At 40.7% G+C, this 14,211-nt stretch overlaps 1 protein-coding gene across 1 annotated transcript in view; it reads left to right on the top strand.

Moving 5' to 3' along the window:
• Nucleotides 1–14,211, top strand: part of UPP2 (uridine phosphorylase 2) — a 263,171-nt gene that overhangs the window by 130,017 nt on the left and 118,943 nt on the right. The window contains exon 4 of the mRNA XM_063646019.1: nt 10,296–10,385. Coding sequence (XP_063502089.1) covers nt 10,296–10,385 — 90 coding nt within the window. The remainder of the gene's footprint in view (nt 1–10,295; nt 10,386–14,211) is intronic.

The raw sequence follows: 14,211 nt of genomic DNA, 5'->3' as shown, positions 1-14,211 counted from the left end.
TACTGGGAAACTGAAATGTTTAAGCAGGAGAATGACTTGACTTCATTTATATTGTAAAGGGAATCCTCAGGTTGCTGGTAAAGAATGGGATAGAAGGTGAAGAGAGAAAGCCAGGAGAGGAAGAGGATCCTGTTGTCACCCAGGTGGAAAACAACAGAATCAGAATCAGGGTGGGAGACAGGAGAGGCAAACAAAGCACGAGCCTGAGCTTAAGGCTCTTTGGAGGCAGAATTGATAGTACTTGTTGATGGTTTCAGTGGAAGAGTGGGAAGGAACAGGGAAGTTTTCAGTTTGAACATTTTGGTGAATTTATATGGCTCTGCCATTTACCAAAAATGAAAAGTAACATGATACTTAATAAAAACTTTACTAAGTGCCAATGGAATCAAGTTGAGTGCTTGACACTGCAGGGACCAGTGGGGACTCTTCCGGCTTACAGCTGACCCTAAACAAACCTCATGGTCCTGGCCCAGCCCCTGAAGGCCTGCCTCTCCATGGCCAGGAGCAGCTCACACTCCACACATAGGACTTCTAGGCATCCGCAAGCCTCAGTCCTGTGCCCAACCATCAGTCCCCTTGAAGCAAATAAGCTTCTCTCCTTCTCTGTCCTGAGGCGTGTTCATCCCCTCCTCACACTCACCCAGGGAATGGTCTCATTACACTGTGCAGCTAAAGTCATCAGCAAAACGCCCCAAAGCACATTTCCCTTTCCCCAAGTCTGGGCTCTTAGTCCTAAAGGGCAGTAAGTAGGGGAGAGTTCAGCTTACAAACACCATTTTATGGCCAATAAGGAGTTATTTAATTCTTCAAGAGCACAATGTGGTTAAGAATGTCCATAACGGCCGGGCACGGTGGCTCACGCCTGTAATCCTAGCACTTTGGGAGGACAAGGCGGGCAGATCATGAGGTCAGGAGATCAAGACCATCCTGGCTAACACGGTGAAACTCCGTCTTTACCAAAAATACAAAAAATTAGCCGGGCGTAGTGGCGGGCACCTGTAGTCCCAGCTACTCTGCAGGCTGAGGCAGGAGAATGGCGTGAACCCGGGAGGCAGAGCTTGCAGTGAGCCGAGATCGCGCCACTGCACTCCAGCCTGGATGACAGAATGAGACTCTGTCTCAAAAAAAAAAAAAAGTCCATAATTCCCAATATGAAGCAGAACACTCACATCTTCCAGACTGCAGTGTCTGCACTCAGATGCATGGAAACTTCACTATCTTCTCCAGAAACAAGGGAGAGATACTTACGTCACATTTTAAAAAATAAAGGGACCATTCACATGAATTAAAAAAATAAAAGCAACTACCAAGAATCACTTGTTTTGGCAAACAAGCTAACAAACCATCTCCAGTGGGTGCTTTCCTAGGCATACTCGAGGAAGCCTTTCAATGGGATGAGCTTCTCCTTCCTGCTCTTACTCAAAGGCACTTGTCAGATCTGAAATGACACCAGATTTGCTTTCCAGAGCAGCTGTTACAAATGACTGGATTTAGAGCAAGGTATCTTTAAGACAGGGTCAGGAAAGGTGAACATTCTAAGGGACATATTTCAGTGTGCATGATTTTGTGTACAAGAAGGTCCTTGGTTCAATGCAAAGCCTAGTGAGGAGATTCCACACCATCCTAGTTCCCTTTGCCTTGTTTCCTTTGCCTCCCTGACTTTGACTCTGTGAGGTACCTATTTGTATCCTTCTCTGAGACTGGCATTCACCTTCCCTTTGCCAGCCTCTCTGGCAGCAGCAGTCAGTAGTAATACTCATATCCTTTGCTCAGCCCTTTCTGTGTACTTGTAGGCAGTGTGCTAAGTGCTTGATATGCATCATCTTATAACCCTATAATAATTCTGTGAGGCGGTGCTATCATTATACTCAGTTGACACGTGAAAAACACCAAGTCGGAGAGACGAAGTCCGTTCCTGGAGGTGACACATTTGATAAGGGTCAGAAGTCAGGTTTTCGTGACTTCCAAGCCCAAGCTCTTTCCACTCTGACTTAGTCTTTTCTTTTTCCCTCTGGCTTGCACTTTCTCTTTTCAGCTCTGCATTCAGCTGACTTCCCCATAACAAATTGATCTTACCCACTTCTCAGGTGCCCTGAGTGTTCCCTGGCAAACAGCTGGTCTTAAGGGCCTCATCTAACCATGTCATTGCAAAGTGCTCTCTGCTGCCCTGCCTGGCAACCTTTAACACCGGCCAGTTCCTTGTTCCGTGCACATTTGCTAAGAGGAGCGTGGGTTTTTCACGTATTTCTCTCTCTCTTTTTTTTTTTTTTTTTTTTTTTTTGAGACAGAGTCTCGCTCTGTCGCCCAGGCTGGAGTGCAGTGGAGTGATCACTGCAACCTCCACCTCCCGGGTTCAGGCGATTCTCCTGCTTCAGCCTCCTGAGTAGCTGGGATTACAGGCACGCGCCACCACACCCGGCTAGAGACAGGGTTTCAACATGTTGGTCAGCTGGTCTTGAACTCCTGACCTCGTGATCTGCCTGCCTCGGACTCCCAAAGTGCTGGGATTACAGGCATGAGTCACTGTGCCTGGCTTTTCACGTATCTCTATTTTCATTAACCAGATGCTTCTGTGTTAACATTTAAATTAAAATAAAAGCAATCAATTTTCAAGCTCAGGATCTAAGAATACATTTAAGGTCTCAAAAATGGATTGAAAAGAATGTAAATTTAACTTGTAATTGGATACATGGAAAGTTAATGGGAAGTAAAGATATTTCAAATTCAGAATCCTTTGAGGCTTTTCCTAGAGATGAGAAATTATGACTTTTAAAAGACTTTGTGTCTTTTTAATGTATATTTGCTTATAAATATGTTCGTTCATGAAACTTTGCCAGAGTGTCTCAGGAATGCCAGTCTAAAATGTAAATTTACTATTTTGAGAAGGTTATTACTTCTTCAGCTTATTAGAAATAAGCCAGTGGGAGATCAATAATTACCTTCTGGAATGCTGAATTATTTACTGCATTTGATTATTTTGTGTTGCAGGAATACAGTAGGTGTTTAGTTGGATGAATTAGAAAGAGTACCTAAATTGCTTTTACCAGTTACAAAGCAGAGTGGAGAGGAATGTTATTTGACTTAGGCTAACCTTGGAATTTTTCTTAAACACACAGTTGTTTGAGGCTTTACTCAATAAAATACTGTACTGGTACAATGAAATGGGTATCCTGTTTCCCTAAAGCTAATGACTTTCTAAAGCACTTGACTTTCCTACTGTAAGATTAGCACTATTATTTCCAGGCCAATCAATAGGCACAACTCCAAGATTAAGAGCAATTTGGATCATTATTCTCTTTTCATTACATATTCATTATTTTCTGTTTGAATAAGACCTGTAATCAGTGTTATTTACCAATCTTTATGGTGAAATTTTAAACTACCGATTGTTTCTGTCTTTGCAGGTATTAAATGCCATTTCAAATATCCTTTCAATAATTTTGTAGTTGCTAATGAAGTCCATTTTCCCAGATTTTTCAGTCCACTGAAAGAACATTGAACCTCCAAGAGTCTTTAAAAGGTATTTGTTGTTTAATTGGTGGCAGCTGTTCCTTAGAAAGTTACCTAAGTATATAAAAGTGCTTTTTCTCCCCTCTTTAATAGCTTTTTATCACCGTTTAAGGGTTATCCTTGAAATACATGCAGACTACATATGATGGTCTCCTGAAATGCTTTGATATTGCAAATTTTAAATATTATAATTCTAACACATGCAAGAAATTATAGGACAGTACCCTTTAATTTTGGATTTAATTACTAAAGCTTTAACGAAATATATTCTCCTGGCTTTCTGGCTAGATTTCTTCAGGAAAAGTTATTAGTTTATTGTAGTTAATTCTAAAGCATGTACATTCTGAATTACTTGAATACAACAATTTTTCTGCTTTGTCTTTGAATTCTTTCCAAAAATCATAAGGTATTGGATACAAACAGTAATAGCAGATTTGCTTAAATGTCGCTATTAATCCAGTTTGTAACCCCTAACATTTTGTACAAGGAATTTCAGAAAGAAACCCTTACATAGACATCTAATGTCCAGAATAGCCAGAGCCTAACATAATGATTTTGCGGTTGAAGGATAGCCAAGACGCACATTTTCTGAGTGTGGCTTTACGGGGAGTCTGTGTGCAGATGAAATATGGCTTTTAAGAACATAATCTTCATGGAAAAAGCTTTTCTTGTCATAGCACTGGGCTGACTTTCAAGCCAAGGTCAAAGTACTCTCTGCAGGTCTATTTTTAGATTTCCCATTTCTCAACAGGAGGCTCCCAGTTTTGAGTTAGCGCAACGCAGACTGGACTGTGCCCTAGAAGGAACAGGAATGCTTCCTCTTTGTGGCTTCCCCTGCATCTACCTGCAGACTTCCTGCTTTGCACAGCTCCAGGGTGAATGGGCATTCTCCAGCTGGCTGCCTTCTGTGGTCATCTTGCCCCAGCAAATGCTGTAGTCTCTCATAAGGCAAAGGGATATGCAGGGTTCACTTTCCTCTTGCTTCTTCTGGATTTTCTAAAAACGTGGCTACCTTACATTATTGCTATTAATCAAGAATTTTCCAGATCTTCAAACTGCAAACCCAAGGGGGGAAAAATGAGGTCAAAGTGATTTAATTTAGATTGAGGTGGAAGATACCAGGAAACAAGAGTATGTTAAATATATCAAATGCTATTTCTTTGTCTTTGAAATTGAATACAGAGGACATAGAAGTCTGTAAATAAATTAATAAATTAATGCATGTATTTTAGTTTTATGTTATGGCTTTTCATTGAAAGGGACAGAAGAATGAGGAAGAAGAAAACCCGGAAGAAAGACAAGCAATCAACCTTGATATAGGCAGAAAATATCTACTATAATAATTATGTATCACTTTCCCAAAAAGGAACACTAGATTGTTAAAAAGAGTAATCCCTGAATTTGTTATAAGTAGTGCTTTGATTTTTATGAATATATGTTCTTAAAATATTTTCCTTTCCTTATTTTCTAGTGAGGAAAGATTTAAATATCCTATCCTGGATGCTGGAAACTGTTGCATCCTCTTCCCGCCAACCATTAATTTTTACTTCCTTGCATAACAGCCCCATCTTGTGGTTGTTTGTAAATTTTCCACTAAAGATATGTTGCATTTTCACAGTTACGGGCATAAGTGGAATCCTCCCTTTTACCTTTCCTAGTAGGCTGAATGAAGTTAAGCAGGAAGGAAGAACGGGCATGCATGAATTCAATTTAAAAGGCCAAAACCTGGTGAGGGAAATACAGGGCAGGTATTCAACAAGGATTGTTTGCATTAATGTTAAGTGAAGGCGCAGTTATATTAATAGGTAAAAGGTAATACAATGAGTTCCCTCCAATGACAGCAACTGCAATCTCTGCCTCCTGGGTTCAAGTGATTCTGGTGCCTTAGCCTCCCTAGTAGCTGGGACTACAGGTGCACGCCTCCACGCCCAGCTAATTTCTGTATTTTTAGTAGAGACGGGGGTTTCTCCATGTTGGCCAGGCTGGTCTCGAACTCCTGACCTCAAGTGATCCACCCACCTCGACCTCCCAAAGTGTTGGGATTACAGGTGTGAGCCACCGTGCCCGGCCTCCTCCCTTATTATCTTAATAAAGCTTCTGATCTGGCACCTGTCGTCTTCACTAGGCGCAGGAGGCTTACCAGAGCTCATACAGAGCTCTGCAGTTCCAAACCCTTGTGCTGGGGATCACCCTTTGGTTTCACATGGCAGAAATACAATAGGAAATAGCTTCAGAAGAACACGAAGGTAATGGCTCAGGTAACCAGACAGCCAGAAGGACAGAGGAAATGGGTGATTCAGAAAGACCTGACAGGGTTCTAAATACCAGCAGGACTCTTTCTCCCTCCTGCGTCTCTGAGTGTTTTGATCATTATCTCATTTTCCCCTCTGCTTCTTTTCTGGCGTTTAGCAGTTTCCAGGCTCACATCTGGGCTCATGGCTCTCTAACTGGAGGGAAGGAGCCCTCCTTCCCCATAAAGTTTTGCAAAAAAACTAGGGAAGAAGTCTGATTGGCTTGTTTTGGGCCACATGACCACCCTTTGATCAATTGCAATGGTCAAGGGAGCTAGGCTCAGCTTGGCTAAGTTGTCCACCACTGAAGGGAACCAATCACTGTGGACAAGGATGTAGGGTCATGTGAAAAGATCAAGTTACTTGTCTGGAGGGAGGGAGGGAAGGAGCCGTTTGTTTAAAGAAGGAAGAGATGAATAAACCAACTTGGCTAATTGAAACAAACAGACTTCCTCCTTTCCTCTCTTGTCTATGCCAGACACATCACTCAACAAATATTTGCTCGATAAATGAAAGATTTTCTAATTGAATAGAAGATCCTAGGGTAGGTGTAAATGGTAGTGGGGTGGGGATAGGGGTGTATTTGCCATTTCCTGGAGCTGAAGAATCCACAAGGTTCCTTTCCTTCTAAAATTCTGGGGGTTTTCCACTCCCTGGCTATGGCCGTATATGGTCTCCCCTCTTGCTTAGAGCTTACACCAGGAAGGCTGGTTTTCATCTACCTGACTCAGTGAGCATCTTTTTATCCTTTGGGTATCTTCTCCTCTGCAGTCCTGGATGTAGTGTTTGCATGCTCACTCTCTGAGTCTCCCTGTACTCTCTGCCCACATAGACCAGTACATGTAGGCCTTTTAAAAAAGAGTTTGATTGCTAGTCACTCTGAGGAAAAGAGAAAATTTTAAGAACAGAATAAACATGAGGAAGTTTCAAAGGTTCAACCATCTTACTGAATTATTTCTACTTTTTTTTTTTTTTTTTGAGAGGGAGTCTCCAGTTGCCCAGGCTGGAGTACAGTGAAACGATCTTGGCTCGCTGCAACCTCCGCCTACCGGATTCAAGCGATTCTCCTGCCTCAGCTTCCCGAGTAGCTGCGATTACAGGCACGTGCCACCACACCTGGCTGATGTTTGTATTTTTAGTAGAGACAGGGTTTCACCACGTTGGCCAGGCTGTTCTCAAACTCCTGACCTCGGGTGATCCACCCACCTCGGCCTCCTAAAGTGCTGGGATTGCAGGCATGAGCCACCGTGCCTAGCTGATATAATTTTAAAATTATGAATAACATTGTGATAAATTATCTTGTGATATTTAACCACATCTTTGATCCTTAAAAGAGATTCCTGGAAACAGAATTATTAGATTAAAGCATACAAATATTTTTATTATAAATTTATTTCTTTCCCCTCATTATACCAATTTTTAGAAAATACTAATACATAGAAGAAAATATAATTTATGAAGTCACTACAAGGAGATGGTAACTATTTTGTTGGATCATCTTTTTATGTGTACATATACTTTAAACAAAACAATAATTACAAAGACACTTTAATAATCTTTATTCACTTAATAAACTCAAAATAACTTATAAATATCACTAAAAATTTTAAATGATGATCTCATACCCTACTATATGGAGAAATATTATAATCAAATTAATCAATGCCCCATTGTTGAATATTTAGATTGTTTCCAATTTAAGCTATTATAATCCTTTTTTTTTTTTTTTTTGAAATAGATTCTTGCTGTTGCCCAGGCTGGAGTGCAGTGGCGCGATTGTAGCTCCTGGCCTCAAGCAATCCTCCCATCTTAGTCTCCCGAGTAGCTAAAATGAAAGGTATTGCCACCAAAACTGGCTAATTTTTTTTTAAAGTTTTATTTTTTGTAGAGATGGGGTCTCACTATGTTGCACAGGCTGGTCTCAAACTCCTGGCTTTAAGTGATCCTCTGACTTTGGCCTCCCAAAGTGCTGGGATTACAGGCATGAGCCACCACACCTGGCCAATAATTAATTTTCATGAATTTTAATGCACATATCCAACGTGGATATGAGGAGGCATTAAAGGGGCATTATAACTCTTACAGCTTTAGGCATATGGGCATCCATGTGTGCTCTTGCCTGGGCTTTACTGATGTTAGGGGTTGGCCTGGCTGCCAAGGCCCAGATATTTAATTCTAGATGTGGAAAGGCCTGGGGAAGAGGGGATTAGTAAGATGAGAAGACAGCACATCATATGTGACTTTTTCTCTCTTGCTCTGGTAAAATGTAAACAGAAGCAAAACCTCAGGTTGGGAAGCCAGCAGTGTAATTTGGCAACTCACTCGGAAGAGATGTGCTTGATGAGGAAGAGGTGAGATGATGGATACAGAGTTCCTGCACGGCAACAGGCTCTCAATAAATAGTTATTTTTCCTGAGAAGGAGAAGGGCGAGGCACCTTTACATATCTGGACAAAAACACCTTTAAGCAGCAGTAAAACCTAAAGGAAGAACAGCACACTAGCGCATGCGGATGAAGGAAAGAAAGCTTTGTGCAGCTTGCTTGTGTGAACGGCAAGCCCAGGGGTTTTGTTTTCTTGTGTTTACGTAGGAAAATCACAGACAGGGACTTCCCAAGAGACTGTTTCTGTTAGCCACTGTCTGCTCCTAACAGTTACAAGGACTGTTCTTCCTCCCACAGCTGTGGCAGAAGCCTGCTTCTGCAGGGTCTCTGATGGGGAAGAACTGAGCTGTTTAGGATTGAACTGCCCACCTACTGTTAAGTAATGTTCTGTCAGTAACATAGGATTTCCACTTAGGAAAATGTGCTGTGCACTTGGCTGCAGCATTCACTACGCATCTGCTTTACAAGCCTGTTCTGCAGCTCCAAGGCCCAACTCCAAACTGGCAAATGGTCTCTGAAGACTTTGCCATCAGAAAGAGCCAGGCCAGAGTTGGGATGGGGCAGGGTTAGCAACTAGTCTACTAGGAGGTCTGGTGGAATCAATTAGGAAAGTTAAGCAGGGGAGCTCATCAGCGGCTGATTGCCTCTCCTAGAACAACCCCAGCTTGCAAATACTCTCCAGAATCATTCAGGCAGCAGTGGGTCTGTAGAACGGGCCCTGCTGCAGTATTAAGCTGGAAGGCAGTAAATTTTTCTTATGGGCTTCCTTGAATCCGAGCTAAAGCCACAGTTTCCTTAATAGTTTTCCAATAGCACTCCATCTCTTATTAAAAAGTACAGTTAATCCGGACCTTCCCTCCCACTCCCCCGTAATGTCAGAAAAGAAATGTGTTTCTGATAATAAATGCTTCTTTTGCTGCATGGCTGTATTTCTTCAGGACTGTGGTTAGCAAATTGCTGCTGCACAACATAAAACTAAGTAATGAAACATAAGACATATGCCTTCTATAATACACTACTGATCTGATTAATACAGCTATTCTCTATCAAAAATACAAAAAGCCCCACCCCAATAGAGATCATGCCAACTTCCACCACGCCTTCTCCCTCCACCCCATAACAAAACACCCAAACCATTACATTTCCTAGGGAAATTTGGTTCTAAGCAACTCTTGAATCACAAATTACTTTTGAAAATGATGCTTAATCCTTAGATTCTATGGTGATAGATTATCTTGGAATGCCTAGCCATTCTGATATGTAGGAAGCAGAAAACTTGGTCCAGCAACAATAAAGAGAATAAAATTACCTGTGTTCCTATCCCATAATACATCTTTTGAGCACAATTTAATTAATCTTCATTATGATCATTAGACAAACAGATTTTTAAAAAATTGTAATTAAACAAAAACACACAATGTCAAATTTACCATCTTAACCATTTTAAAGTATACGGTTTAGTAGTGTTAAGTATATTCACATTCTTGTTAAACAGATCTCCAGAACTTTTTATCTTGCACAACTAAAACTCTATATCCATTAAACAACAACTTCCCACTCCCCCTTTCCCAGCTCTTGGCAGCCACCATTCTACTTTCTGTTTCTATGAATTTAACTACTTTAGATACCTCATATAAGCGGAATCATATAGTATTGATCTTTTTTTTGTGACTGGCTTATTTCACCTAACATAATATCCTCAAGGTTCAACCATGCTACAGCATGTGACATAATTTCCTCCCTTCTTTAGGCTGAATGATACTCCACTGTATGTATATGCCACATTTTGTTTATCCATTCATCTGTTGTTGGATATCTAGATTGCTTCCATTTCCTAGCTATTGTGAATAGTGCTGCTGTGAACATGGATGTGCAAATATCTCTTTGAGACTCTGGTTATATACGGATGTGGTTTTGCTCTGTGTCCCCACGAAATCTCATCTTGAATTGTAATCTCCATGTGTCAGGGGAGGGGCCTGGTGGAAGGTGACTGAATCATGGGGCAGACTTCCCCCTTGCTGTTCTTGTGATAGTGAGCTCTCACAAGATTTGGTTGTTTGAAAGTGTGACCCTTTTGCTCTCCATCTCTCTCTCCTCCTCCATCGTGGTAAGATGTGCCTGCTTCCCCTTCACCTTCCACCATGATTGTAAGTTTCCTGAGGCCTCCCAGCCATGCTTCCTGTACAGCCTGTGGAACTGTGAGTCAATTAAACCTCTTTTGTTCATAAATTACACGGTCTCAGGTAGTTCTTTATAATGGTATGAAAAAGGACTAACACATATACCCAGAAGTGAAATTGCTGGGTCATATGGTAATTCTATTTTTAATTTTTTGGAGAACCATCACACTATTTTCCATGGCAGTAGCCCCATTTTGCAATGCCACCAACAGTGCACAAGGGTTCCAATTTCTCCACATCCTCACTAACACTTGTTTAAAAAAAAAAAACAGATTTTTTTTAAAGTTACCTTTTTTCTTGATGTCAATTAAGAAAATATTTCTAAATTGTCCCTTTTAATTAAGACTCTCTTTTAGTGTCCGTTGTTTTTATTGAATACTTTGTAGGGATCAAGTTGTCTCATAAAAGGCTCACCTTACATAGAGGTTTATGGATGACTTATGTTAGCGAAAAAAATTCTTGTGAATTAGATGATTTTTTTTTTTTTTTTTTTGAGACAGAGTCTCACTCATGTTGTCCAGGCTGGAGTGAAATGGTGCAATCTCAGCTCACTGCAACCTCCAGCTCCTGGGTTCAAGTGATTCTCCTGCCTCAGCCTCCCAAGTGGCTGGGATTATAGGCACCCGCCACCAAACCTGCTAATTTTTGTATTTTTAGTAGAGACAGGGCTTCACCATGTTGACCAGGCTGGTCTTGAATTCCTGACCTCAAGTGATCTGCCTGCCTCGGCATCTAAAGTGCTGTATTACAGGTGTCAGCCACTGCGCCCAGCCCTGGCTCTAGGTTTTGATCACCCTAGACCATCCTGTCTTCCTCTGGAATTTGAACTTGAGATTTGTTCAAGCAACGTTGATGATTGTTAATCTTTTTCTCTAATCCTGAAGAGATATGGAGGATTTCTCGATAATTAAGTGTTGAGATGGCCCTTTTCTGTCCCCACCCCACAAGCAGAATCAGGTGGTTAATGTTTCAGGCCCAGGTCCAATCCTCATTTTTTCCCTCTGAACAAAAAAGAGAGCCAAGGAAGAATGGGTGACTAGATTTTGTAACTGCTCATTACAGGGCCATCTATGCTTTTTAGCATGCAGTATCTTAATAAGCCAAGATACTATGGCAGAGGGTCCATAACTAATCTACTGTAATAAATAAAAGGAACGGGAGTGGTACTATTATATTCTATGGATATAATGTGCAGTTTGCAAAGTGTGACATTTTAAATAAACTTTATTCTTGAGGTATTTAAAAAAACATAAAGGCAGTAATGAAATATAGTGCACAACATTAGTTGACACAGCAATTCCTGCCTCTTAAGACCCTGTTAAATAACCAGAGCTCAAATCTTCATCTTGAAATATACAGCTCTTCTATGATTTTAAGTGAGTTGTAAAACTTTTATGGAGTGTGTCCTAACATTATTTTAAAAATATTCTCCACTTTTATAGCAAAGGTGACCCAGAAGTACCTTGTGAATAATAGAACAACATATTTAAGCCATAAATTTACCTTTCTGGACAATACAGAAGTCGTCTTGGTACTTATATCTCTCCTGGAAGGAAGCCGGAGCAGGGATGCATCTTGAAATGGCTATTTAACCAAAACTTACTGATTTTAACTCTAGAAGTAACTAAGTTTTACCTCAAATGGGCACACTTAACATTTCTGCTACCAAGTTGAAACAAGGATTCAAAAGTTAAAGCTAGCTATTATAGAAACATAAAGTCAAATCTTTGCATAGCTGAGTGTTGAAACTGGGAAAAGTTCATACTCTCAATATCTGGTTTATGTAGTTATTCGTTTTTGGACATACAACTCTGTAAGCTGATATGGGCCTGTGGGATGAGTTCATTCCCATGTAGGGGGAACCAAATTTGACTCCAAAACTAACTAAGATATTCAAGTGCTTTTTACTTATGGCCAAAATTTCACTGGGTTGCAGTTCTTCGATTATATCAAACTCCTGTACATTTTTCAGTGAAGCACAAACAATTCACTTTCTATCATTCTTTGTTTCTTCTTTTTAAGCTTATATACTTTGAAAATAGTTGTATAGTTGTAGTCTATTGAATATATGTCATATATATGCATATACAATGAATACAGTTTGGTCTTTACCTTAACACTGTATGTGAAGCCTCATTTGGATATAATGATAATTAATGTTTTAAAAATGAGAAAACCACTGACTTAGGTGTTTCTTCTCTTTCCCACTGAAGTCACATAGAACAACTAGATGATATCATAACCAGTGAAAATCATTTAGTAAACAGCCTCTCATATGTGGTGTCATAGCAAGCATTATCCAAAGGACACTAGTTTTAGTGACTAAATAAAAGCTCCGCTTCCTGTGAAATCCCAAGAAATAGCTACTTCCAAAAATATCTAGTAAGGGTGCACTTGTTTACAGAATTCAGAAGTCTTATTAAGACGGTTTGGATTATGCAAATATTCTCTGTTCCAATATTTATAGAGGGCAGTGAACCTGGCACTGTGTCTTTTTTTCTTATTAGGAATTCACTGAATGCAAGTGAGCATTAGCTTCCTTTTTACCTGTACCCATTGTTCCTCCCTTCTCTTCTCTCTCTCCTCCTCCCTTTTCTCTCAGCTCCCATCCTTCTTCTAAGGGAGGGGCCCAAGGGTAGGGTCGACCAAGTGAGTGCAGAAGAGCAGGCTGCAAGGCTGGAAGGCAGGTGCATGGCTGTTTCCCAGGTGTCGGTGGGAGAAGGGGGCTGCGTAATCTCTCCAGTTGGAAAGCAGGTAGGGAGAGAGGACAGCTACCTGTTACTTTAGGCCATGTTAGGTGAACAGGAAGAGTCCAAACTAGGTAAAATTTTAGTGGGACAGAAAAAGGATACCTTTTCCCTTTTGTCAATACACTCTTACATTCCTGTCTCTCAGAACACCTTCTCTTTCCCACTCTTCTTGGATCTTTATATCTCCTTTTCCTAGGAGTTCTGTAAAACAGCCATATATGCTTAACAGCCCCCAGATGTTGAAAGGAGGTGGTAGACAAATCCACTTTGTTTGTATTGCGTAATTCATTGAGAGAACTTACAGACAGAAGCATGGTCTTGGGTGGCCCCAAGATAGGTAGCTCTCCACATGGTTACTCCACAAACCCAAGGCTTATCCACCATAAGGAAAGGGTATACGTACTCTAGCAAGACAATTAAACCATCCAGAACAAGCAAGAATGCTATATGTGTCATAGCCTATAATTTGTGTGAAAACATCAAGATTGCTTTGATCTAAAATCAGGAGCACATGTTCTTACACTAGGGACAGTAAATAAAGGAGGAATCAGGAGGCCTTCATAGAACTGGGGCTGATGAAAAGTCAAGATGGTGGATTAGCATCCAAGATGGAGTCACTTTTGTTTCCACAGAAGGTAAAAAAGAGGCAAGTTGGTGGGATATGAAAGGAGGCAGGAGAGAGAAGAGAGGAAAAACCTGGAGAGATATCCAGTCCATTGCTGGAGGAGGGAGTGGGGAGTAGTATAGGCGCAGAAGACCTCGTGGGTTGGGGTAGGGAAAATGTTCAGAAGCCTCACTCCTGGGGCCACTATGTTTAGGCACCACCCCAATGGTTCACCTTGCTTCCTCTTATGCCTTCCATCACAATCTGAAAATGGTCAAACCATCATATTGCTTTAAAGAATTATTGAAAATTCTCTTTAATGATAGCCTATATAGGTTATTTCTCAAGAATTTATATCCTCCAAAGTGGAAGGAAATACAATCCTTTAACTCACACACACACACACACACAAGAAAGAGAGAGAAAGAGAGAGAAATTCTATCTTGATTTCATATGGATAAAATGTATGCTTTACTTTACAAATATCCTTGTAG

The sequence above is a fragment of the Symphalangus syndactylus genome, chromosome 9, assembly GCF_028878055.3.
Source record: "Symphalangus syndactylus isolate Jambi chromosome 9, NHGRI_mSymSyn1-v2.1_pri, whole genome shotgun sequence".
NCBI lineage: Eukaryota > Metazoa > Chordata > Mammalia > Primates > Hylobatidae > Symphalangus > Symphalangus syndactylus.
This window is presented reverse-complemented; position numbering and strand designations above follow the sequence as displayed.